Source organism: Acomys minous (assembly GCF_964271855.1).
Source record: "Acomys minous genome assembly, chromosome: 3".
Classification (NCBI taxonomy): domain Eukaryota; kingdom Metazoa; phylum Chordata; class Mammalia; order Rodentia; family Muridae; genus Acomys; species Acomys minous.
The window spans coordinates 32,720,283-32,748,060 of record NC_140485.1 but is presented as its reverse complement, the minus strand read 5'-3'; the positions used below and the strand labels follow the sequence as shown (position 1 = coordinate 32,748,060).

The following is a 27,778-nucleotide window of genomic DNA, read 5'->3' as shown; positions in this document are numbered from 1 at the left end:
CATGAGCTGCCTGCAGGTATTCTGAAATACTGAAATGGAGACTGTAACTTTTCACCATGGGGGAAAAAAAAATAAGATTGCTTTTATCGAGAGTTCCGCGCTGTCACCAACCTGGAGAGAATAATTCAGCATTCATCTCCTCTATGGATCAGAATGACTCCTGTCGCGCCACCCCAGGGTACTTGGGTGTTTATTGCCTGCTTCTGATCACCACATGAACTCTGGTTGCCATCGTGCCGTGGCCAATCAGGAGACTCTCCCTTCGTCAATTAACCCTTGTCAAATTGCTATGTATTTTTAAAGTCAAAACTAATTCTGAAACACTTGTGATGGTAGAGGGCTAAGGAAAAAAAAAAACCTAGACAGTTTTGTGAGAACTGATTGTGGAAATGAAGTGTTGCACGAGTGGATCTTCGCTATCTGACCACGTTAGGCAAGTCAGAGCCAAATGAGTCTGTAGGGATGCCTGAAGAGGATTGGTTACTGGCCCGCGTTAGTTAGCTGCCTGGAATGCTGAGAATAACTAGATAACAGCATCGCTTCACTGCTCATCATGTCAGAATCTCATAGCTCTCATCTCTTGAAGTGTGTGTGTGTGTGTGTGTGTGTGTGTGTGTGTGTGTGTGTGTGTGTACACATTAAAGCCAGATTCAACCGATGTTCATGTTATTCGTTATAAGCAAGAAGCAAAACTATAGTTTAAGAAAAAATTATCTGCCGTTATATTGCGGCTTGACAACTCATCTACTATTAAATAAAAACAACTGAAATTAGTTCTGGCGGACTTGGGTTCTTGGCAGTTCAGAACACAAAGGACGGAATGTAAAAGCATAAAAGTGGAATCATAATTACATCTTAAGGGGATAATATACCTTTAAAGGGTGCCAGTGACTTTGCATGCTGCAACAACAACTGCTGCCAATCAGTTTAGACAGTGGCACATGACCCATAAACGCAGTAGACAGAGTCTACTCTGCCAAACTAATGCTTCCTTCCCAAGCCACTACTTCATCACGGGAGCAGTGAGACTGGGAGTATCTCTGCCCTTCTGAACCATCTCCAAATCGCCAATGCAGGCCCCAGCGCAGGCGAGGCATGGTTTCTGCAATCTCCTGATGCCTGTATAGTCACACTCACTAAAGTCAAAGTAGTCCCCAACAGTAATCTCACTGTCTACTGTCCCTGCAGCTAAGCCAGGGGACAGTCATGGTTTTCATAATGCGGTCACCTTGATCTTCAGCTTCTGAGAACTCCCCCTCTGCCCAAAAGACGCTTGCACACTGTGGTCCCGTGGAAGGAAATGGATTTTTTTCCATATAATTTGGATGAATATTCAAGGTTCTCACTAAACAGCATGTAATGGCACTCTATTCTTGGAGGTTTTAAATAGCTGAATATTCAAATATGCACATGCCTTCTATTTTCCTTTATTCCAGGGTCCTCAATTCTCCATCTCCTTGAATGCTTTAGCGTATTTTTAAACAATGATGTTTCAGGTGATATTTTATGAAACTGGGTGCTAAACTTTGAGGTACACTTATTTTAGTTTCTTTTTGATGGCAATTTAATAAGCATTTCATTTTTCAATTACATATTTTTGAAAAATAGACTTTAAAAAAAAGATTAATTTTAAGAGTCCTAGCAGAAGCGAGAACACGGCTTGGTTACTTCCTCTATCAGCCCTGCCTCTGAATGTGCACATCTTCCTCCAGCGCTGACTACTAACCGTTATCAACATCCTCCACCATACAGTACACGGGTCCCATTGATGAATTTCATCAACAGCGCCATCATCCAGGGCTCACAGTTTATGGTAGGGTACCTCCTTTTTCCTGTTGTACTGAGGATCAAGCTAGGGCCTCCTGCAAATAAAGTGCTGAGTCTCTGGGATTCATAGAGAACCTTAGGCTCTGGTTCAGTGGGTACTCTGTGTTTCAACACATGTATCCTGGCATGTATCCTCTGTGACAGATCTGTACATCCCAGTGCCTTAAAAACCCTTTATGCTTCTGGCTATGAGTTACTGATTTTTTTTTTTTTAATGTCAGTTGGTAACTTTTACATTGAGTACTAAATTTCTCAGGTGAGCTCTCGTTTAAAATGGCACCATCAGCTGTACTTTAAAATGTCTTGTCATTGTTAGGTGTGGTAGCTCAACACCTTTAATCCTATTACTTCGCAGGCAGAGGCAGGCAGATCTCTGAGTTTGAGGCCAGTTGAGGTCTATAGAGTAACTTCTAGGACAGCCAGGACTACACAGAAACATGGTTTCAAAAGCAGAAAGCATCTTGTCACACCTTGAAATCATTTGACAGGGAGACTATGCACCCCGTCACCTACCATAGAAGCTGTTAGAACCAAGTTCCATCCAGCACCACAGGGACAGAGGCAAAGAGGCCACATCCACAACCACACTTGGGCTTCTCCACAGAGAAGGCCGCATCACCCTATTCTCAACACCAGGTCAGGACTACCGAAAGGCCACAACGTGCAATCGCCCTTTCAAGGAAGACGCAGCCAATTTGGCTGCAATCATCTTTCTTCCAGGGGAGTTTCTAAGATTTAACACAACACTAAATTTTTTTTGGCCTGTCTCTTTAATTTGAGAAATTGTAAAAAACGACGACAGATGGCACACAGAACTGACTTGTGTCCTCTATTCTTTCCTGAAGAAGGGAGCGCACTGAGACTTGAGAGGCAGAAGCTACAGCACGCCGGTCGCTAATAGAATTATCTAGAGGTTCTTTAAACAGCTAGCACCAGACCCTTCAGGCTTCCTTTCCCAGAAATTCTTTGAAACCAACCAACGGCATTCCAGCTTACCACTGTGAGCACAGCCCGGGCACTCAGTACCCTCCTGTCCCACTAAGGATATGATAGATGTGTCATTAGCTCTGAACCTCAGCAACCTCTGAAATGACTCCTCTTCCTACCCCCAGCCTCCCGGCCCCGCCCCCGCCTCCACCCCTCAAAATCATTATAAAATAGGAAGAACATTCAAGCTTACAGTTAATTGGAAACACGGCAAGAAAAGAGGAATGCTTAGGACAGCACGTCCATGGGAAAATAAATCACCCTGCAATGTTATTTAATGCATTGTGACATCATTTCCTGAAATTAAACAGAGATGACACCAATTCAGGCGATCTCCAGTATAAGGTTCCATTCAAATAACTCACAGATGTTTTCTCCTGGCAAGCAGAAAAACAATGCCGAGGCAAAGGCGAGGGGCAGCCTTGTTGGCCTGCCTGCACGTTGGCGAGGACCTCGCTCGCTGCTGGTGCCTTTCAGCTGTAGCTTCTGCCTTCACCTCTCTCTCTGAATGTTTTGCCAGGGAGGTCAGCCTGTATTTAGTGCACATTTGCCTCCCCAGGTATGAGAAAGACTGCCTGATACCTCTCTGTGTAAGCAAGGCTAACATTTCTTATTTGGAGTTCATTTGGCCTACAGCTGTTAATATTAAGTAGACCAGTCTCAGAACCATAAAGTGGCTACGTTTTCCAAGTAGAAATAAGTAGAGTCCATTCACTTTTGCTTTTATTAAGCACTCTAGGTTCTTAAAGAGGTGTGTAGTGACAGAAACGGTCGTGGGATCTTCACCAGTACAGGTGAACAGAAAGAACAAGGAAAGACATTTAGGTAAGGAGGTCAGTAACCCTGCTGAGGCCTCCAGCAGTCGAAAACCCAAGCATGCAACCAAAGGATAAAAATGACAAAATCCCTGCAACACACTTGTGCATGCCACTGGCTGCATTGTCTGGGCTGTACAGCAATGCAAACAGGTGCTCCGGAGATCACTACAGACTCACTAGTTTCATCCTAGAGGTTAAAAAAATTTTTTTTTGAAGAAGCTGCACAGCTTTCCCAAGATCTTGGAGCTCAAACCCCAAATCAAAGCACCTTATGTTAAATGACTCCTTTAGAGAAAGCATAGGCCAGCGAAGCTCAGAAAGCCTAGACTCAAACACTGTGAAGATCAAGGTAAGTTCCGATCCCACAGAATTAGGACCCAAATTGTAAAAAAAAAAAAAAAAAAAAAAAAAAAGAGCCTTGCTACAAAAGCAGGCCTCATGGGGGGCTCTCTGAACTATCCTGACCAAAGCTCTACCCCCTCCCTATGTCAGAAAGATAATCAAATATTCGTGTCTTTCCTTTTTATTCTTTTCAGACAAGTCTACCCTATATAGCCCAATCTAAACTTGGGCCTGGGATTTTTCTCTGTCCTCTGTCCCCCAAGTGTTGGGATTGCAAGTGCATGCTACCAGGACCAGGAACACCATGATCTAATGGTTCCCAGTTGGCGTTAGTGCTCTCTTCCTCTGAGGTTACCTGCCAGCCAGCAACCATGAGAGGCCATTAAATGTAGATACCGCTTTTCAAAGGTGGGGTGACATATGTTCTCTCCTACTGGGCTTTATATGTCAAAATCCAGTTTTTTATGTCACACAGTGCCAGGAAAGGACACGGTAACATCAGATGACCAGGTCCACCCACTGCTTCAGACCTTTTGTATCGAACTAGATTGAATAAGCCTGGTGTATGGGAGCCTTTTCATGGCTATATAGTGTCAGCCTGGGGTTGTTTCTTGCCATTTCTTTTCTTTCTTTCTTTCTTTTTCTTTTTCTTTTCTTTTTTTTTTTTTTTAAGTATCTTTGAAGCAGAATAAAAAGCTGTAATGGCAGGCTTGCTTTTATAATCTTACAATCTCCAAGCATTAATAAGGAGAATATATATTGCTGAGATGGCCCTCTTGCTGTTTCCTTGATTATTTGTTTTGTTCCTTGTTTATTTTCTGGTAAATGCAATTTTATTTCCAACAGATTTTTTTTCTCCCATCTCCTCTAGAATTCTCTGGGTGAATAAGCCAGGTAGGGCTAGCCACAAGTGGACAAAAGTAATGGGAGTTCAACAGTTTTGCTCACTGAATTTCTAAGAAGAAATGGGTTTATTTTTGTAAAAGCTTTTTACATTTTAGAGGATATTGTTTTAATGGACATCATGAAAACTGGTACCTAGAAACTAAAGACTAATCCTTTAACATCAGATTAAACAAATTCAAAAAAGCTTGGCTCTGAGCACGGAAACAAATTCACCAAACAGCTCAATTTTCAAAATTCAACTTTGTTTCCAGTTTAAATATTTTCTCCAACGTAATCAATTATCAGCAAATTGATTATCATTTCCCCTAACCTTGGATCATAGGAATCTGAGAGACTGTTTCAACTGTTACAATTGTACTGGAATTTTGTTCTTCCTAGAAAATGGAAGGTTAATGATTTTTGTCATATTGAGACTAAGACTTCACAATTGCTACAGTTGGCCTTTGTTGAGTTGGGTTTTTTCCCTCCTCTAGGCCTTTTGAGGTATTCAGAATAGGTGACAATAGCTTGCAGTTGAGAACATATGTAGAGAGACCCCTGTGGCTTATTGGAGAAAGTTGCTTCATGCTGGTTGGGTGTTTGGAAAAAAAATACACCCAGAGTTCTTTTATGTTCTGGTAGTTAATGAATGCATGAATGTCAAAATGGGCCAATGGCCCATTCAGGGGGCAAAGCCTTTGCAGCCCCCTTGTATAAGAACACATCCTGAGATGCAAAATACATTTGCTTAACAAATTAAAATAATGAGATAATTCAATTAGCTTCTTTTTTTTTAAGAAAGAAAGAGAAAAGGGTACATCGGGGATGATTGCACTACAAGAACAGGTCACACTGCACAAAGGCGGACAGACCAGTCTGAAATAATGTTAAAGAGACCGATAATAGAAGAATGTGCATTGAATCTCACACGTGTAAAGAAATTTACATGAAATAATAATTTAGGCCACCTCTATTTTCAATGAGTTCCAGCCAACATTTCACTTTGAATGTTGAAATTCATTAAACGACAGAGAAATATACCGGGGCATCCTTATTTTCAAGGACTCCCTCATGCCTGTTAGTGCGTGTAAGAAAAGAGGTCTAAATTAACGTATCGCTAGTTAGGGGGCTCTCTATTCTTGGTTTCTGAGCTCAGAATTACAGCTGAGTAAATCTCTCAGCTCATTAAAGATTGGAAAGTAAAAGTTTTACAAGACCATCCTCATCGACGTTATTGGGTCGCTTCTCTGCAGTGGGAGTGAAGTGTGGGTGAAGAGAGAAAACATTTTCAAAGTGAAAGACAGATAGAATTTCTCTGAGATCCAAGGGAGGTGCAGAAAAGGCCTGGAGGGGAACAGAGAGAGAAAGACAGGAGACAAAGCCAGTGGGAGGAAGCCATGCAAAAAAGGGCAATTTGTGAAAGAAGGTCATGGAGAGGAGAAAAAGAAAGCACTTGGTGAAAAGTGAAAAGAGAAGGAAATAGCAAGATGGCTGTGGGGCTGGGCCATGCTCTGCCTAAAGCCCTGGGCAGAGATGCAGAGGTGTAGACAAGGGACTTGTGGAGGCTATGGCATGGCTCTCTCATTAGAAAAATGGAGTGAAGAAAAATCTAGGGAACTTAGTGGGCTAAACTAGACATCAGACTGTCCAGAGGAAAACAGAAGTTAAAATGTCCTGATTCCTAGACACATGTTGTTTGAGTCCTTTTTTTTTTTTTCTTAAGAAGTTGTTGAAATTTTTAATGATACAAAGAATCCTGCACAAAGTCTTGTGATTATTTAGCTAGGTCAACATTCTAACCAGCAAGGGATGGCCGGTTTATATCGCAGTTGGCCCACAAGTGCCAAGGAATCATGGGTAGGTGACTACAGTGTAGGATGGAGTGGCTGCAGTATTTAGTGGGGTGACTGTGTGTGGCAGGTTGACTACAGTATATAGTGGGGTGACTGCAGTGTATGGTGGGTGACTGCAGTGTGTGGTGGGGTGACTGCAGTGTATGACGGGGTGGCTGCAGTGTGTGGTGGAAAAATGAATCCATGACAGGTCAAAGCAAAAAATGCAACAAGTGCTCATGATGGTTCAGTATGAGGTTTGCACACAAACTGAGCAGAGACCCTTTCCTATTCAGAAAGGCTGGGGGAATCTGACAGCTTTCCAGACTGATAAGGAAGACAGCCTGGGCTTCTCCATAACCCTTTCACTACCTTGACTTTGAGAGTGCTGATGCCAGACCTTGTGAGATCTCTACACAAGGGCTAAAGATGCTTAGACCTGAGCAAAGTCACCCTCACAGGTGGGACGAGCATGCAGCTGCCAAGTCAGACAGCTGGGCTTGACCATCTAGATGCTGCTTCTGCATCCTCCAAGGTGTGGGCATTGTGGGACATTGGTTTTCATGGCAGAGGCTGAAAACATATGCATGGTGATGCTTGGTTGCACAGTACCCATAGAAATGTCTAATTTCAACCAAGAAAGACATCATTGTAAGGGAGCCCCGGGGAGAAGGGGGGAGCAAACTCATCAAATGAGCTGCTCAGGATGAAGCAGGTGTCCTGTCCAGGAAGCTCCTGTCCTTCCTAGCACCTTAAGCCAACAAACCTTGAGGTGAAAACAAGGAAGCCCTCCCCTCGCGCTCACTCGACGCCCAAACTAAAAACATTTTACAGGTTAGCCAGTCTCCAGCTGAGGTGATGTAGCAAAGAACAGCTGTGAAGTAATTTTGATAATGATGAGAACAGTAAGCACATGGCAAGGTTGAGGGCTTTGCCGTTGCAGCTTCAGTGCTCCTGAATAGATAAAAGTGATTAAATACTCCTGATTATCCCTGACCAATATGTAATGGATTTACAGCCCTTTCAATTAGTCAGTATTTGCTTAGGACTCATTATTTTCTCTTTGGTTAAGTAATCAGCCCAGAGACGCATGTTCCATCTAATTCCTCTAAGCCAAGTCAGTGCAGGGGCCCTGACCTTTGAAATGGCCATAGCTCCGAGGCAAGAATAACCACTACCAGGGCAGCCTTGTTGGTACCCACCCCACCCCCCAGATGATCCTGACACCACAGGCTGGATCGATTCACCTCAGTCTGGTACTAACATCCTTGCATCAAAAATGTCTGATTCAGAAGTATGACGATGTCACTGCTCCCTCCCCAGCAACACCTCACCCCTTGCCCCCTGTACCCCTGTGAGAAGAGCAGACCCACAGCCACCATCATAAATAAGAGTGGAGCCCTGTCCTGGACCCACAACATGGTCCATACTGTCATTCAGCGTGACCACACGCAAGTCACATAACCAAAGAAGGCCATTAGCGTTCAGCAGGCTGCTCTGTTAAGACGACATAGTGTAGATAGACTGGTCTGAAAACAATACTAGGACAAGACACAACCCCAGACATTTTCCAAGAATTTCCAAATGGAAAGTTAAATATAAGCATGTACCAGGCTGATGGCGCATGCCCTTAGTCTCAGCCCTTGGGAGGAAGAGGCAGGCAGATTTCTATGAGTTTGAGGCCAGCCTGGTCTACAGAATGAGTTCCAGAACAGCCAAGGCTACACTGAGAAACCCTGAGTCGAAAAACCAGAAAACCAAAACCGAACAAGAAAGTTATAAGCACTCATAGTTCTTCTGGAAAAAAATATATCTTGTCACTTTTTGTCATGAGAGTCTTTGAATCAACAGTATATCCCAGCACATAAAAGTAACTGCAAACACAACTTTAAGGCCACGCACATATTAATCTTTTCCCAGAAGTGAAAAGGGTTAGCTTTTAAGATAATGGACTTGAACAGCGGAAAAAAAATCCTTAATTTCAACCTGACAAACAAAGGCATTAGAGTGCCTATAGGCCTTCTGCTTTTGTGTACACATGTGCGCGCGCGCGTGCACACACACACACACACACACACACACACACACACACACACACACACTGTGTTTTAAGACTAACTCAGTGAGATGAGCTTGGGCATGCGTGTGGCAAGATGACTGTTTGGCTCATAAAGGAGACGGCTTTGGTTTGCAAGAGAATCACCAATGCTCCTCGCAGCCTTCTCCTTTGGTTAAAGCTGCATTTTCTGTAGTTGCTCATATCTTGTAGCACAGTAAACACTTACATATATGTTGTTGGGCCAGTTTGAATAAGGTCCATTGCTGGCCTCTTAAGACAAAGCCTTGTTCCTTTCTAAAGAATGCTCTTTCGATGGCAATTGGTGACAACATTGTGATTGCTGTATGAGTTACCGATTCCAAGGAAGAGAGAGCAGGCAATCGTGTTTGTTCTTTTTTTTTTTTTTTTTTTAAGGACAGAACTCAAACCAAAATAAAAAACAAACCTTTGTGAGACCATGTGACTTGCTAAAACTTAGCAAAATGACAAAAAAAAAACCCGTTTTCATTATTTTTAAATATTTTATCTTAACTTACTGTGAGATGCTGGAAGAGCCAAGCTCTCATGATGTTTGTCGCGACTTTGGGGAATATGCCTCTTTTCTTCTGGCGTTTTTTGTCCTTGTCTGGATCGTCGTCGTCACCTGTGCCAGGTGAAGCTACACTGTTGTCTAACCCATCGCCTAGCAGGAAGAAACGAAGACCCATTAGAGCCAGCATAGCGAGGGTGCCAACAACAATGCCAGGCTAATGACAAGCTCAGCTAAGCTCGCTGAAAGAAATCCATTAAGGGGGTATATTCTCTTTCATTAAAGTATAATTGGAGACACAAATATGTAAAAGACAAAATTAAGCCAGGCCTCTTCAAATGTTAATTTTGTGTGTCTCACACTCGCCCGTATCATTAATTCAATTATAATTGTGTACTTGACACAGCGCAGTAGCTCTTTGTCAATTATGGAACCCAGTGTGGGCAAACCGCTACGAGAAAGCCCATTCGGTAGAAATACATCCCTGGGCCCATAGCGAGCACAGACTGCCGGGTAATCAAGTTAAATGTTCTGTAGTCTATATATTCTAGGCTGCCTGCATAGGTGACAGTAGCTGTGTCACTGTTGATTGCACATAATGCACTGCCTGCTTAGCCCCTCCCAGAACTGTCATCTCCTGAAGTCACACATTCACACACTCCTCCTGTGACCCAGAGCTCTGCATTTGCATGACATGAAAACTTTTTTAGCTCTCTGCACCAGTGATCATTATCATGAGGGGGCCAGACAGAAAGACACACATCAAGGTAGGGTGCTCGCTTAATCAGAAGTTCTTATCAACATCTTTCTCTTTTGTGCTTTTCTCCGGCATTAATTGTGCATTAGCAAAAATCATTTACTTTTAACAGTCAGAGTTATTTTTTCTTGCCCTCCGGCAAAAATGCCTTGAAAGCCTGCCTGGAGGGCATCTAAATTATGTATCTGAAAAACTCTTCTGGCAAGGCATTGCAGGACCCCTACTTTCTTAAAATTCATACGAGCACGTCTTCCTGTTTTTGGGAAGGCATCAATCAAGAGTAGCAATATATGCCATATCCCTACATTAATATTTGAACTAATAACTTTAAAAAAAGGAAAGAAACAAGATCCGACTTGTGGCATAATCAAATGCAAAATAAATGAAGAATACGGAGACAGCACTGGGGCTTTATAGATGCCTGTGTTTTCCTTGCACATCATTAGCCTGGAGCCACACGAAAGAGGAAAACAGAGAAGTGAAGAGTTTATGCTCCCTGCTGGTGTTTAAGAAGCTGGGGTCCTGGAAGGACATCTGGGAATTGCGCTGAGATGAGTTTTTTTGTAATTTAAGAATAGACATTCATTAGCAGTAAATGCCATAAATCCCACGCTAAGTAAAAACCTTGTCCAAGAAAGCCTAAAACAATAAACTCTGTGCTCAATGTAGCCTGAGCTGGGTACTCTGTTGCTGCCCGAGGAATGCTGCAGATCCACCAGCAAATCCCAAACTCCACTCCCTCCTCCCAAACAATATTCCACCCAGACTTCCTGCCCACTGGGGCACTGGCCTTAGAACTTCTGGGTCAGCCTCATGGCCTTCCTGGTACCTGTTCCTTATGCTCTCTCACAGAAAAAAAAACAACCCACACACAACAAGAAAACTCAACCTTCTTTGACCAGAGAAGCAGAAAAACCACAGCAAAGAGCTGGCAGATTAATTTTATTGACATTTCCATTTTCACTGCAATGCGATCCCCTCCATCACATGGAAGGGATGACCCTCACTATTTACAGACTGACAGGCCACTTCGTTACAGCCACCCTGCCCCAAGGCAAAGCAGCTCCCTTCCATCTGCCCAAACACTAGAGCATGACCCCGAAGTTGCTGTTCTCTTTTTCTTTGCCTTCTGTTATGATAAAAAGAGAGAGAGAGAGGGGAGAGAGAGAGAGAGAGAGAGAGAGAGAGAGAGAGAGAGAGAGAGAGAGAGAGAAACACACACACAGATAAAGTCAGACAGAGATAGAGACAGAGAGGAAGAAGAGGGAAACACACATACAGAGCAAGAGAGCGCCACCCCCACTCCCCCACCCCTGCCCAGTAGTCAAAGAACAAATATGTGGTCAAGGAACAAAAAACCCTTTACCTCTTGAAAACTAGATATATAGAATCTAGTCTTTATCTGTTGACCTTCCCTGCATACTCATGTACATATATCTGGGGTACACACACACACACACACACACACACACACACACACACACACACACACACAAAAGCACACACAAAAGCACACACATGCCCAAGCCTGCATGGGGACGTGTGCACACACTTTCCACTGTGCCAAGGAACTGCTGCAAGGCAAACTCTCACCCACACTAATGGCTTCTGACTGCTCCTTGGCAACCCCAGCATTTTCACCTGGGTGGATGTGCTCTCCAAAATACAGACACTCGAGCGATCTCATCATCTGCTCATGTGACACAGATGGAGAGTGGCTATTAGGAGCCAGGCAGTGGGCCTTGGGGATCTGAGGTGCTGTTCTGTAGCCTGAGGCAATTTTGAAAAGCAGTACCCAGAGATGAGGCAAAAAAAAAAAAAAAAAAAATTCACATTGCAAGTCCAAGTTTGAAGTCAGTCTGTCTGTCTGTCTCCACACTGTGGATAGAGATATCTTTGTCTCTGGCTGTGGGGTCTCTGTTCTCTATGCACGTTTCAGATTATGTATGGAATAGCTCTTCCTTCACTGTCTTCCAAATAGAAAAACACACTCTGTCAACAATGCCTGTGTGTATATATTTCTTCCTAAGCACATATGGTTTCTGTGTATATGTTTAAGCTGAAATTGTCAGGATTTTGTTAAAATCTCATTTAGCTTTCTTTGATAGATTTTTGAATACACTTATTGCAAAAGGTTAATGGCTTAATTGAGGGAAGTTCAACGAAAAAAGGCATTTGCCTTTTGAACCCAATCAATGACCTTAAGAAATGAGAAGCCGAGACTCCATGGTGCATTTTCTCCTCCTTAAAAGCAAAAGGGGCTGATAACGTCTCAGATTGTATGATTCACTATGTTTAGTCCAAGAAAAAAAATGTTGCTAGCACGAGCATCCTTTGATGACTGACTGAAACTGAAGAAAAAGAAGCATTGCATGAATTTTAATGGAAAGCAGTCCATTTGTAAAAATGTTATGAAATACTTGAATTTAGATTGGTGACATAAATAATTACAAACAAAAACATGTCTGATTTGATATTAATAGCTAGATACTCAATAGGATACTTTTTATTAAGTTTGACAATCTCATACACGTATACGAATAAAAGACTTTTAATCTCTACAAAAAGAGGAATTTTTCTTTCCCTAGGACAACAATAAATAGCATCTTTTTCTTTCTTTCTTTCTTTCTTTTTTTTTTATTATCTGTGGACTACAAACCAAGTCTAGCACCCAGTGCTAAGAACAACATAAAGAAAATGTTTGAAAGCAACTGTATGTTCTAAACCTAAACAAAACTTCCACGGGTCCCTTTTGGAGCTAAGCCAATGGTAAGTAAGGCTGGATCCTGCTGACATGTTTCAAGGCTGGGTGAAACAGGGCTGTTGGTCACTGGCCTGTGCTTTAATCTAGTTAATGGGCAGGAGAGGATGTGTACAGCAGCACCATGTGTGTGCTAGAGGAGGTAGAGACATGGCCCGTGCAGACACCAACCCCTGAAGTTACCGTTCAAGCCTGTAGAGGGCTTGAGAAAAAGAATCGCCTCTTCCTTACTTTTGTCCTACCCAGGTGTACAACCTTAATGACAGGGCCACTGGTTGGAAGGGTGAGTGATTGGTTCCAATGCACTTCTCTCTCTCTCTCTGACAATGGTCACACCGGGGAACTGAACCCACAAAGTATCTACGGGTTATTCTTGGTAGCCAGTAGATTGCTCACATGCACACACTCACTTCTAAACACACCAGGGATGGCTCTCCTTGGTAGGGAGACCTTAGTGCTCCCACAGCTTATGTGGGTGACTTTACTGCTATCCAACGCTCATCTCTGATGATGAAAATTTTTTTAAAAAATCTGTTTATTTCCTTTTGAAGGTTGCTAGTCTTCTTACCAAGGTGGAGATCTAAGTTTTGGGCAAGATATTAAACTCAGATATAGATTATTAATGTAAGGCATATTATGTGTAAACATGAGAAGGTATACTCGAGGCCAGTGGGCACATAGACTTCAAGTGTAGAAAACCATGAGGGAGATTGCTGAAGGTGTGGGTCCCAAGGCTTCATCCCAGACTCTTTGAATCAAAATGTCCTGGACCCAAGACTACACTTTTAACAAGACTTGGGGATTTGCTTATGTGAAAATGTGTTGTGCTGTGCATGTAGAGGTCAAAGGAGTACTTGTAGGAGGAGTCAGTTCGCTCCTTTTACCACATGGCCTCCAGCTACCGAGCTTGAGTTGTTGGACTACGTGGCAAGTTCCCTTACCAACTGAGACATCTCAATAACCCCACCTTCTCTCTCTTAAAATTAATTTAATTGTATTACGTTAGTGGGTACGTGATTGGGCTCGTGTGTGTGTGCCCATGTAGCAGGAGTGTACACATCCATAAAAAGGTATACGTGAGCCACAGGAGGGCTTTGGGTGTCCTGTTTTATTCCTGTCTGCTTTATAAGGTCTCCCACTGAACCTGGTGCTAGTCTGATGGCTAGCAAGCTCCAGTAATCCTCCTGTCTCTGCCCTCCACAGGGGACAGGTAACAGGCACCGCCAGCCACACCTGTCTTTGTATATGGCAGCTGACGATCCTAACTCAGGTCCACGTGTTCAAGCAGCAGTCACCAGCTCTCCACCACATTCTTAAGACAGGTTGCTCCTTGCATGTGGAGCTCAGCGATTTGGTAACTAGCTGCCCACCAAGCCACAGGGCCATCCTGTCTCTGCCTTCTGCCTCCCAGGAACTGAGATGTAGACACACGCCCATCTTTTTATGGTGCTAGGAGTACTAGGAATACAAACTTGGGTCTTCTTACATGTTCAACAAGTGCTTTACTGACTGAGCAACCTTCTCAACTCACTGGCACCCGCCCTTTACTTCGAGAACCTGCCTTGAAATCAAGTAGACCCCAGGAAGAGTCCTCTACTCTTTCTACTCTTCCACATTTAGGGAGGGTGGCTATGGGGTGACCATGCTCACATGTGGGCCTTCTGCAGAGATTAGAGCAAGCCTCCAGACTGCTCTAGGGTCTTGGCTAATCCTATGATGAGCTCATGTTTATGTTAAACAGAACTGGAATAGTAGCTCTTCTCATGAAGTTCACAGCTCCCGTATCAGCAAAGAAACAGGCAGATTCTCAAATCCACCCCAAGACCTAGTGGCTAGGAAATGCTAGGTGTGTGGGGCCCATTGGTCTGAGCACTAATAAGCCCTGCACGTGGCTCTGATGCCCACTTCAGCTGCACAGCTCTGAGAATATCCCCTTAGGCTGCTATCCCTGTTGTTGTTTGGAGGCCTGCTCTAATCTCTGCCTCCTTCTGCCGTTTTTTTTTTTAAGACTCTGAAGTATTGTGAGGATGTCTCCAGCTGGATTTGCATTCATGCTCTAAAGGAAATCCTGCATTCTTTCCTGGGCTGAGCTCGCTATACTCAGAGCACAGGCATCCATCCCTCTGACTGGTAGCTACACTTGCCTAGGTGAGCAATGCAGGGAACCAAGTTGGAGGAGGCTGAATCCCGAGGTACACTGAGTATTCCAAATGAGCAAAAGTCCACATCTGTAGATACGTATTCAGTGAATGAAGCTGGACACGGGCAGACTAGGAGAGGGCTGTTAGATGACAGCCGTAAGTCCTTGGTCATTAAAACCACTCAAGCAAAGGACACACTTCCCCTAGTTTGCCCCACTGCGCTGTTCTCTTTAGCTCAAAGCCAGTATCTATCTAGACATTCATTGAAAAGTTTGGAGTAAAGACATAACAAAACCAGCGACGATGTGCCAGAATGCGCCTAACGCCACAGGGATGGAGAACTCTTATGGTTTCCTTTCCCCATACCTTAAAAGACAACTGATTTCCAGACAGAGGACACTGAAACTATGAGACTGGCTTCTTGCCCAAGATTTCAAAGTTCTCTGTGACCAAGGATAAACCTGACTCTAGCAATAGCTTCTCCAAGTCCACCCCCCTATCACGGGGTTTCTCATAACCCTGTGAACTAGCTTTTACTTCTCTAAGCATCGTTTTGTCTGAGCTCTCTTATCAACCACATATTGAAGGAGGGGCAAGGCTACAAGAAAAGGCCTAAATCCTGGAAAAGGATTAATTTTAGGGCACAACAGCTGGAGCCCTGTGAGTACTGGTCCAAGTTGGCCAAAAATTGAAAATGGGTAATGCTCTTCCTTGAGAGCCAGCCAGAGCCTGTGAAGGCTTCACATACAGTCAGTGTAGAGGGAGAATTTGTTTTTGTTGTTGTTGTTGTTGTTGTATATTTTCTGATACACAGTCTCTCAATGTATGTCTGGCTATCCTGGAACTGACTGTGTAGACCAGGCTGGCCTTGAGCTCAGCGATCCATTTGTCTCTGCCTCCCAAGTGCTGGGATTAAAGACATGTGCCACCACTACTTGGCTAGAGTGAGAATTTTTGTGATTATGATTTCAGGGCTAGGTGGAGATCCTGACAAGGTCAGCAACAGAAGATCTGATAGCCAAAGGTGCTATCAGCTGATAGATGGTTGATAGATAATGTAGATAAAAAGACCATGTAGATAGAAGCCAATACCTTCCAACCATCTCATTTCCAGCATTCAGATGTGTTCATGCACACACAGATGCTAGTATATGACACATGTGACTATAAACACGTGCATGGGTGTGTGTGTGTGTGTGTCTTTATAAAATACTTATAAAGTGGCACAGTTTGTATAAAAGAGCCAAAGTGTTTGTAGACAAACTATTTCTGAAGGTAAGCGCAGACCCTTGAACGCACATACATGCATTTACACAGTCCCTAAACATTTCTATTCAACAGGCGTTTTCAATGCGGGTACTCCTACGACACACAACGCCTCTTGCCTCTGCTTCAACAGCACTTATCACTTTCATTATTTCATCCCCACAAACTTATCTTTATTTGTACTCACAATGTTGTAGTCATAGTTAATCATCACTAAAGAGGAAAGAATGGAAACCTTACTATTATTTATTCCATTTTACAGAAGGACTCAAATACATTAAGTCGCTTGTCAGAAATCACAGAAAGTGACCAAAGCAAGTATTTGGTCTTCAGGGTCCATGTTCCATCCTCCACCCTCCTCCTCATGCTAGGCTGGAATGGCACGAAGGCAGGATGGTGAAGCTGGCTTCTGGATTACCCTTCAACTCTGTAGAATCTGTCCAGGAGACAGGCCCAGGACGCTCATTCATCTTTATGCCACAAAGAAAGATTGTGTGACGATGCATCTAGACATAGACATGAGAGCTGGCAAGATGGCTCATTAGGAAAAGACACCTGGCACTCAGGCTGACAACCAATGTTCGATCCATGAAACTCACAGGGTAAAAGGAGAGGAGAGATTCCCATAAGTCTGGCCTCTGCAGGAACGCTGTAGCATGGCCTTGTAGCTCTCTCCACATAATAAATACACATAATTCTTTTTAATAAAAAAAGAAAAGAAAGAAACATGGGCCAAGAAAAAAAAACTAGGTGTATATCTTTACAAAAACAAGAGTATCTGTCATTTATAAGGTCATGTTTTCCTTATAGATCTAAAGCTCATATTAACTGATCTTGGAAACAGGAAAATCAGCCAAGTGTTCAAGACTGAGTCAAGGAGTCAAGGATTGCAAACCTTTACTCCTTCCTGTTGTTCAGGTGTGCCCTTTCTCTTCATTTTTATTCCCACTCCCACTTTCTGGTAGTCTGCTAGCAAACTCCTATTCAGCCTTCGGGTCCTAGTGAAAGGGGAGGTCTCTTCTGTAGAGAGGCTTCCAAGTCACGTTCTAGAGTTAGGGTTCTGAGTTCTTGACTTCCTTGGCAGTTTTTTCCAACTTCTGCCTTCAGTTTATGTTCTCACAAGGGGGTGTGTCTGAGAAACAACCCGTGCTTTACTCATTTCTCACCCCGAGTGTACGTCAAATGAACAAATGATTGAACGAACAAACCGGTAGCTAAACCCACGAAGACTGCACCCTGGTTTGAAGAAAAATGCCCATGAAGAGAACTGACTGAGCCTGGGGCTCCTTCCTCCCTCCCTCTCCCTGCCCTGCCAGGTCACACTAGGCTCTGCACTGCACCCTGTGGGAGTATATTTAATCCTTCCCCCAGAGAGTGTGCGCCAGGAGACATGACATGGATTGTCTTTGGGGAAGATGGTACCCTTCCCCCATCTCAAAGGTGTCCTTTTCCATTGGAGAGAGGGGTACTGTCAGGGAGGGAGGCACATACTGCCCTGGCACTTTGGCTTGGTAGCAGTGATGTACCCTGAAGCCTTCTGAATGCCTCACCATATTTTGTGGACTAATGTTCTTTCATTTCTTGATTTCTTCTCCCTCTTAACACAGCACTTAGAAAACAGGATTAAAATGTACTAACAGTCAAAAGCTATTTTCTTGCCGGTTGTCAGGGGGGTCCTTGCAGGAGTTTAATTTTGGGACTTCCCACTGAGAAAAACTGTACCATGATTTCAAATGAGGAAGAGGAGGGGAGCTTCAGTCTGGTTCTGTTTCTGAATATAGCCTTGCAAAAGCGGTTTTCCAAGAACCATCAGCAAAGTCAATGTTTTTCCACAAGCAATATATTACTATTTTTTTTTAACTTCAGGACAGTTGGGGTGGTGAGTACCCCCAGAAATTCAGGGAAGGCCAGGGCACAGTGATCTCTCTCCTTCTCTCCTGCTGGGCTTTACCGTCTGGACATGTTCAAGTGAAATTTTTCTGCGATTTTTTTTTCAAGTGACTGGTTCACGGCCCCACAAGCAAGGAAGGAAGGAAGCAGAAGGGATGAAGGCTGCCGTTTACATGCAACATTTACTAACTCTGTGGGTTTTCTGACATTAAAGAGAGGACAGTGACCCAGGCCACCTTTTTCACACTCAACAGAGCACTGAAAAAACAAGTCTTCATAGGCTTACCTCGGCTTCCCTGGTCCCGAACATCACCCCCCCACCGCCCCCCCTCCCACAGGACAAACAGAAAGGGAAAGAAAGAGAGGAGATTTTATGGTCCTTTCTCTTCAACTTCTCAGGCGGTATAAGCAGCATTTAGCAAATTCAGCCCCAAATGGCTCCAGAAGCTCAGAGCTGCGGGGGCGCATTCTTTGTTGTCCTCTCTCTATTTACACAGGATTTACGCAGGCTCTCCACTGAAGAGAGCCTGAAGCACTTCCATTCTCCCCGCTGGCTCGTCCTGGACTGTGACTGTGGTAGCATAACCCAGGCCAGACATGGGGGCACAGGATGCGACCCCCTGGACTACCAGCTCCTAAGAAGACATCCTGAGATCCTCTAGCTGGTGTGGGCCGCTGCAAAGTGGACAGATCTACCGGGAGGGCCCAACTTCCCAGAGGAAAGGGCAGGTCCCTGCAAAGGCTACCCAAATGCTTGTCCGGGGATAAACAGCACACACTTTAAAATATGCATCTATAGGATAGAATGAGAAATGGTGGGTGAGGGAAAAAAACTCAGACTGCAGCTTGGATGAAAACCACTTCACCCACTGGTTGGAAAAATAAAGTGTAAAAACAGACAGATGGACACATATGTAAATGTGGCTGTGTTTTAGGCTTTAGCTGGCAACGTGAGTGTCGGAGTATAGTTTTGCATGCCTGTATTTTCCATAGCATGTTGAATCCTGTTAGCTGTTGAACAGAAACATCCTCATACTGGTCCTTGACCAAATCAGTCCCCTCAATTTACCCGCTAGGAGCCATAAAAGGGCTTTGTTTATTGACTGGAACTCGCTAATCCTTTATAGCAGAAGTGAAGGGAAGCTGGCAAAATGTTTAGTCTATTCTCCACCTCATTTGGTTATTCTCATCTGAAGTATATATATTTCATTCATTCTTCTCTGAAATATATAGATGTGGTGCGTGAGTGTGTGTGTGTGTGTGTGTGTGTGTGTGTGTGTACATATAGACAGTTCAGTTACAAATTTTAGAATATCTCAAGAAAGGAGATCTATTCTCCTAAGCCTCCCACGGAATGCTCTAGAGAGTGCTGCCTGAATCCAGTGGGATGCATGCTCCTCGGCCATTACAGCTCAGCAGATTGCTGACTCTCTGAGGCACAGGATGAAAGCGTGTACTTGCTCCTCTGTTACCTGGTAAGTACGTAGGAATGTACTGAGTACCTTCTGGACTTATTCACAGTACATCATCATAAAGCCCTTCTGGGCACTCTAATGATTCATTTTTAGTGACCTCTCAAGTGCCCTTTACCACAGTTAACACTCTGCTTTTATTAAGGTACGAAGCAGGGACAAATGTCCACTCGGGTCCCAGCTCTCAAATTTGACTCTACTTGCGCTGAAGCCGTTTTTAATGTTCGCCTGCCTGGCTCCCCTAGCGTGGCATTTCAGCTAACAGAGTTCACAGTCTTCCAGCCCTAAATGCAGAGACTGTTATCTTCCAGCCCTTTTAGGAATGTGCCAGATATCATCTCCCTCCTGTGATACAAAGAACCAGAGCAAGAGACCCATGGAGGACCAAGCTGATCATGTTACCCACCGCCCAGAATGCCCCTGGCCGGGGTTAATCTTTGAACTGGTAAATGTTATAATTAGGCGCCTTGAAGTTGGACTGGGATGTCATTGAAATAAAGACCCCGAAGGAGAAAGTATGAATGGAGCTTGTCTCCTTCACCTGATGTCTTTGACATGAGGGTTTCGGTATTCAGGGAAAAAAGTATACAAAAATGAAATGTTATGATCTAGAAGTCTCTTTCCCCCCTTATTTCCCAAAGAAGAAAAAAGGTGGTTGGGAGGCAATGGCTTCCCAATTTCCCCTAGCTGTTTCAGTACAAATAGTGAAAAATTATGCAAATAACAATTTTGGCACCTTTGCTAGAGGAAAACATTATTAAATTATGCTCTAAGTATTTTGTCTGCCTTAGTAATTACTCACATGTAACTGTAAATATAAATAGCTGTTATTCTGTTTAAATTTTTAATCATGCAAAATATTGTCACACAAAATGTCCTTCTGTTGCAGCCTAACTGGGGTTTTCTTTTTTAAAGCATCCATATTTAACCGAAGTGGACTATATTTAGCATTCTAAAGTGTTTTAGTAAAGATAGCTGGCTAACATCTAGGAATCAACAGGTCTTTCATGAAAAGATGGGGCCTTTATAGTTATAAAAAGCATTCCCTACCTAAGAAAGCCCACTGATACACAGTAAACCTTAGACATTTTCTTACTGAGACTACAGCAAATTTGCTCCCAGAACATAAGAACCATACCAAAAGTCCATGTTACAGAGTAACTACAGAATGCTGGATCGTATTGTCACTTTTAGCATATTATGATATTCAATTAAACATTACGAACAGCAAACTTAACCATAGCAGAAGTTATTACATTTGCTCTTTAGAGTCCTTGCCTCATTGTTCTATTTGCTACAAGAAAAAAAAATAGGGCCAGTGTTTTATAAGATAAGAGAGAATTGAGGAGTTTGGATTCTTAAGTTTTTCTATGAGCATTTAACAGGAGATACCCGTACAAGGGGAACTACAAGAGACTGTTAAAGTATTATATCTATGTCACATCAGTTACTGTAAGGGGAAAATAATAGACCGTCTTCGTCAAAGTACAACCTTTAAGTTAATATTGTTAAATAACAGCCCCTAACTTCTATGACAAGCCTCTGTGTTAAGAGCAAAACCAAGCATCTCTCTAAAACTAAGACAAAACTACCCTGAGATACCAATCAACAGCCCCCATAGGAGGCTCCTTGGAGGTTGTCATGGCTGCATGAAGGAGAAAAATGGAACTATGAAGATGCTGACCAGTTTGGTGAGTGTTTTTATTTATTTGTCTGTTTCTTATTTTGTGTGTCTGTGTGCATGTGTGTATGTACAGGAATTTGGGTGCCCACAGAGGCCAGAAGATGCCTCTGTGAGCTGCCAACATGGGTGTTGGGAATTAAACATGGGTCCTGTGCAGTAGCAACAAGTACCCTTAACCACTGGTCCCTCTCTCCAGCCCCTTATTTGTTTGTTTGTTTATTATTTATTTACTCACTTACTTTTGTTTATGATAGGGTCTCCCAGCATATCTTGGGATAGGCTTAAACTTACCATTTTCGTGCCTCAGTCAGCTAAACACTGGGAGGACAGTCTTGCTATGTATACCACACTTGATAACTGATGGCTTTTAAAAAAATAATGCCAGGTTTAAAGCCTATTAATTATTAGAAAAGTATAACCTTTCCCCCTGAAGAATATTTTCACATCAGATTTTCCCATTAGAACTCTAACTTTCCGTTGAAGAAATATCTAAGTTAAGTCATTAACATTTTAAAAGAAGTGATTATGCATTTAGACATCCCATTTAAGCTTGGTGTTTCAAGAAGCCCAGTGTTATGATTTGAGAACAAACAAAAATGATTTTATAATATAATGCAAATGAATATACATGGTATTTATGTACTAACTCTAGGGAAATAAATAATTAATCTGCCTAATAAGAATAATCTGAGATTTCACAAGTTGATTTATCTGCACACACACTGTGTACTAAAAAAACGCAGACACTCGGCCTCCTAAAAGTACTTTAAGTGAGAAATCACTGCTAATTAGGCTGGAATTCCTTTTGGAGTGGTAAAATATTCTAAAATTAATCATGTTGATGGTTGCATAATCCTAGGAATATACTAAGAAATAGCAGGCTGTACTCTTAGCATGGGTGATTTGTTACGAGGTGAGGTACATGGCAAAAAGTTTAGAAGTAATAAAAAAAAAATAGTGGCTTATCCCCCTCAATACCATCAACCGTGCTAGAAGACACATACAAGCCTAGTTAGTCCTTGACTTAGAATATACCCATAATTTTTCCCAAATTGATTCGCAAAAATGTGATTTTAATGCCCCTTACAAATGACATCATAGCACCTTACATAAGGACAAACATATGTACTTGAAGCACTTGGGATAGGGTTTATATTGTTTATGCTATAAAGATAAGCATTGCTAAAAATAGATGGAGTTTATTGCTAAAATGAATCCTTTTTGTCCTCAATTGAACACATCATAACAGGATTCTAGGCTAAGTTATTTCCTCCTCCAATACTTGAACTAAAAATAATCCCCAAAGAGTTACACATAGACATACACAGACACTACACACACACACACACACACACACACACGCATGCATGCACAACTCCTATATTTTCTACCTAATTACTGAATTTATGGTAAAAATCCTTTAAGGCATGAGCCATATCTTTGTTTTCCTTCTTTATTTCTTAGAACATTGCTTAATGTTTTAGGTATACTTTCACCTAAGCTTTTAGGGACCAATCAGTTAAATGACTCCTTAGAATATGGATATGAACTTTCTGGGTTTATATTTAAAATTTAGTAACAGAAGTTACCTAGAATATTCGTCTCTAAAAGGTAAAATTGTCCATAGGGTTGGTATATCATAAATTTCAAAGGAAGGCAATCTGTGGACAGAATGACATTATTGAAATAAACAGTAAAGGGTACAGGGGAGGCTGGAAAGATGGTTCAGCAGTTGAAAGTAGGTACTGCTTTTACAAAGGAGTTCAGTTCCCAGCACCCAGGTCATGCAAGTCACAGTAGCCTGTAACTCCAGCTCCAGGGTATCTGACTGCTCTTCTGGCCTCCTTAGACACTTTCTCTCACAATGCACATACATCCCCTACACACATGCATTCTCATATAATTAAAAATGAAGTTAAAATTCTTTAAATTCATAAAAAGTGGAAATGCCCAACATTTGGAACAATGGCCTGCTAACCTGATTATTTCCATAAAAAGAAACAATGTAATTAAGTAAACAACATTGTGCTTTATCCATACACTGAAATACTATCCATCAGCATGCAGGAATAAACCACTGAAGCCTGCTGGGTGTCACACCTCAAGGTCATTATGCTGAGTGGAAGAAGCCAAACAAAGGAACATGAGACCTGTGTATGATTTCAAACATATGAATGCCAACCAATACATATGACCAAAAGCAGATCAGTGGTAGCCTGAGGTCACATGAAAAGGGGTGGGCACACTACAAAGGAAACCAAGGAAACTTGTGGGAAGTGATGGGCCTGGTCTATCAAATGTACAGAGGGGCTCAAACTCATAAGCTGACCATTTTAAGTTGAAGAAATCTTGGTGTGGGAATTTTGCCCCAGTAAGGTTGATTCAAAAAAGGAAACATTAAGCCATGTACAGTCAAATCTCCAAAATCCTGTTGTTTGGCATAATACAGACTTCAGTGGGAGGTGGAGGCATGACAGGGGGGATATCTGCAGTTTTAAGGCCATGCTCTGAAAGTTTAAAATGACCAGGTGCAACATCCGAAAGATGCTATAGAGAGACCCAGCATGATACCCACGAGCCTATTGGTTCGTATATACATTGCTTTAATTCATAAAGGTACAAATCAGATGGTCAGAAAACACTTTACAAATCTTGATTTAAAAAAAAAAACTTCTTTTCTCTATTAGCCAAATCATATTGTGAGACATATTACCTAAAATCAACTCTTCATGTTAAAATATATCAGTGATAGTTTCCAAGGTAACAAAATGATTCTTTGGTGAGTACTTTCTTTGAAATCCTTTGGAGAAATTCAGTATTATCTTACTCTTGCCAAGCATATAGATAGAGACCAACACCACGTCTTCAGGTAACCCCTAAGGCCACAAGACAAAGATGGAAGGATTTAGCCTACATGGACTTGGTATACAACACTAGGGACAGTCAGTCTGATACTGCATTCCCTATGAGAAACCTTCATAAAATCACATGTGGTGCTGGTAGCACAGTTGCATCTTGAACTCAAGTCTGTGTTATGCTGTCATATGCCACATGGCCTCTCCTCCCTTACAAAAATAGAATTAATTACTTGGAAAAAGCAAAGTATAGAGAAAAGTGGCTTGTGGCTTTACCCTGGGCAGTGCAATTGTATACTGATGTCCTACGAAAGAACAAACAAACAAAAATCTTGTGCCATTTGTACATCAAACGGCACAAAGGCCAAAGTTGACTTTCTCTTTGCTGTCGTTACATGGCTACACTGAGCTGTAAAGGAAGACAACGCTGGCCACAAATAATGTATGAAAGGAAAGGTTGCTCAACCGTGGCCCAGGAAGAAAAGAAAGGGGTTGCCCTCTCAATAGGTCTCCTCATACACCTGTAGAAACCAGCCTATGAGAACACAATCATCCTTGCAGCAAGATCAGACAGATCCAAGGGCCACCAATCAAGTGGCGGTCCAGCCTCCCTGCGCTGAGCCAGCACATTTCCGGATCTTGATCACACAGGCTAGGGAGTCATTCTTCTCAGTGATAAAGTCGGTGCATGTACTCTTGAGAAGATAACAAATTAAAAACCAGCTGACTCGACACCATCTGAGTGAAGAATTCACTGCTGACCCAGTACAACACAATTCCTGCCACCAGTCAGTTACAGCTGAAGAGTGGCCAGATTCATTCTGCGCAGCAAAAATCTTCCTCATGGAGGGTCTTCCCTGAGCTAAATGACATCTCTCTAATTCGGATCCCACAATCCCACTTACACTGGTGATGACTTCTTCATTTATTTATGTGTGATAATTCAAAGATTTTAAAAAAAACAAATTTGAAATTCTCAAAAGTGTTGTATTATTTAAATGACCAGAAATATGAAAACAGCTATAATAACACCTAAAGGATTATTTCACTTGGGAAAATATTTTACATCCATTAAATTTTCACACAAAAAGTATCCAGCTTTCATAAAAGTTTGATGTATCACTCTGAGAGAAAGCAGAGCTAATATTTACAACGCACCACCTAGCCGGCAACAAGAAAATAATTATCAGATTGTCTACTGTGAGGCTCACAGTGCAACTTTAATTCCTGTGTAAAAATTCTCTCTCTCTCTCTCTCTCTCTCTCTCTCTCTCTCTCTCTCTCTCTCTCTCTCTCTCCCTCCCTCCCTCTCTGTTCCTCTCTCTCTCTCTCTCTCTCTCCCTCCCTCTCCCTCCCTCCCTCCCTCCCTCTCTCCCTCCCTCTCTGTTCCTCTCTCTCTCTCTCTCTCTCTCTCTCTCTCTCTCTCTCTCTCTCTCCAGAAATATAACTGACTTTTAAAAATAACTGATTACCACTACCAAGGGTAAGGACCACAGATCATAGCGCTCAGTTTGACAGAGATGGAAAGAGAGGTGAATGCTGTTTTGATGTCTTATCCTACATAAAGCACTTTTGAAGTTTATGATTTATGAATATTGTTGGGTTAAAAAATACCTGAAATGTGTGATTATTTTGATCTACTCAAATAGCAGTTTTGCAAAGCAGTATTTGTAGCTTCATTATCAATTAAAATGCTGTTCTTTATTTTTGAGACAGTGTCACTGTGCCGTCCAGGCTGGCCTCAAACTCCTGACAATTGTTTCTCATCAGCTCTCCCAAGTATGACGATTACAAGCATGGGTCACTAAACCAGGCTGCTTGGTCTAATTTTCAATTTGCCTATTCGTATTACTGTGCCTAGCCTTGCTGACACAATTTTAAACTATTTTCTTTTTCCATATGGAATTAATAAAAAAGGTTCAGGTGGAACTAAAATCCTACAATAGAAGTCCTCACCTAGGAGGAAGCAATCAGTGAGTAGACACAGAGCAAAATTACCAATGAGCAGTCAGGAGGTGAGGGACTTTGTATGCTTGTGACAGGAATATGAACAGGAAACTGTTCATAATATTCAGTTTTTTTTAAAATGATTCTTCTCAACTCAAATTTCAGATTTTAGCAGTAGTAATTAGCATTGGGAAAAGATCAGCCTGGATTCTGTTCTGCTCCTCTAGAGAATTTCCTACTCTAAATATTTTCTATGGTTAAAAACAGTATTAATACAAAATAATACTTAGCAAACATTTACTCTCCTCCAGACACTCTGCTAGCACAACCCCGCGAATGACCACAGTTCATTCAGACAATTCTAGCAGGCTTGACTTTTGTTCTACACATGAAGGGCCCAAGGCTTACGGAGGTTAAGCAACTTGCTTGAATGACGACAAGTGGTTGAGATAGTTAGCACAAATACTTCCTTTAAGACGTTACAGTAGGGATGGTGCCTCAGCACTCACATAAGTCACACCCAAAACCCTAGTACCTGCACAGAATGATGGATTCCTGAAGCCAGCCGGTCAGCCAATCAGTGAGCTCGAGGCATAATAAGAGATCCTGTCCCAAAAACTATGGTGGAGGACAATAGAGTAAGACACCCTCTGTCCACTGCTGTCACTCATACCAGCAGGCACACTCCAGGAGACTGTATCTTACAGTGGCCATCCCTGAGACATTGGTGTCTGTCTAGAGTCTTGCATCCCCCCTAAAACCCCTTTGTAACATTTCTCTGCCCTATTGAGTCATTCGGTTAAAGATTTTGTGGTTGATCAATGGAAGACGATTGCAAGTCGGCACTTGACTATGAACATGTACAAATGGGTAGGACGCAGTCAGGCTCTGGTCCCTTTGTGGCCTTTCATACTTCTAACACAATCAACGATGCCTGGCATATTGTTGACACTGGGAAGGTATATGTTTCAAATGTGCTATATATATCATACATATATGAATATATGTATATATATTGTGTTGTGTGTGTGCACGCGTGCACGCTAGAGTGCACACACTCACAAACTAATACATGCCTGAGCACTCATTGCTGAGCACTCCAGGGTATATATGCTGAGCATGTACCCTCTACTTTATACCTCTGTGTGTGTACATGAACACGCATGTGTGTGAGCGTGCATGCATGTGGTGTGTGTGTGTGTGTGTGTGTGTGTGTGTGTGTGTGTGTGTGATTCCCAGGGCTTTACCTTCAACTGCTTTTCCTGGGGAAAGTAAAAGAGTTCTCATCCACTCCCACGTTAAACAACACTACTTAACTCTAGAGCCTTCTACTTTGGCCACAGCATTGTCACTTCTGCCTCGCAGCCATACAATTGATTCATCTCACTGACAAAAAATGTGATAAAAGAACTTCGACCACAGAGGTGGGGAAAACTACTCCTTCCCCTCCAACCACTGAGAGTCTCGGATGCCCCTGCTGGCCTTTCTGCCCTCCCGCAAGGTTCAGTAAGTCCTGAAAACTTGGCCTAGAGATTATGGGTCAGGTTGGCACCTCCAAGATGCCACCCCTCCTGTTATATGGAGTCACTTAACAGCTCTGCCTGTCTATCAACGACTAAGTAAACGAGTAAATAAAGTAATTGGTCCCAGTGTTTTGCTCAGGTGCTGTAGAAATCTTCAAAACAATATCATCTCCCATCATGATTAGCTAGCTTTTCTATACCCTA

General features: G+C 42.6%; 1 protein-coding gene across 7 annotated transcripts in view; it reads right to left on the bottom strand.

Annotated features, from left to right (window-relative positions):
* The window catches only part of MEIS2 (Meis homeobox 2), a 201,107-nt gene that overhangs the window by 126,221 nt on the left and 47,108 nt on the right, over positions 1–27,778 (bottom strand). For all 7 annotated transcript variants that reach the window (XM_084776569.1, XM_084776563.1, XM_084776565.1 and 4 more), the window contains one exon: positions 9,287–9,432. In XM_084776569.1, the coding sequence (XP_084632695.1) occupies positions 9,287–9,432 (146 nt within the window). The remainder of the gene's footprint in view (positions 1–9,286; positions 9,433–27,778) is intronic.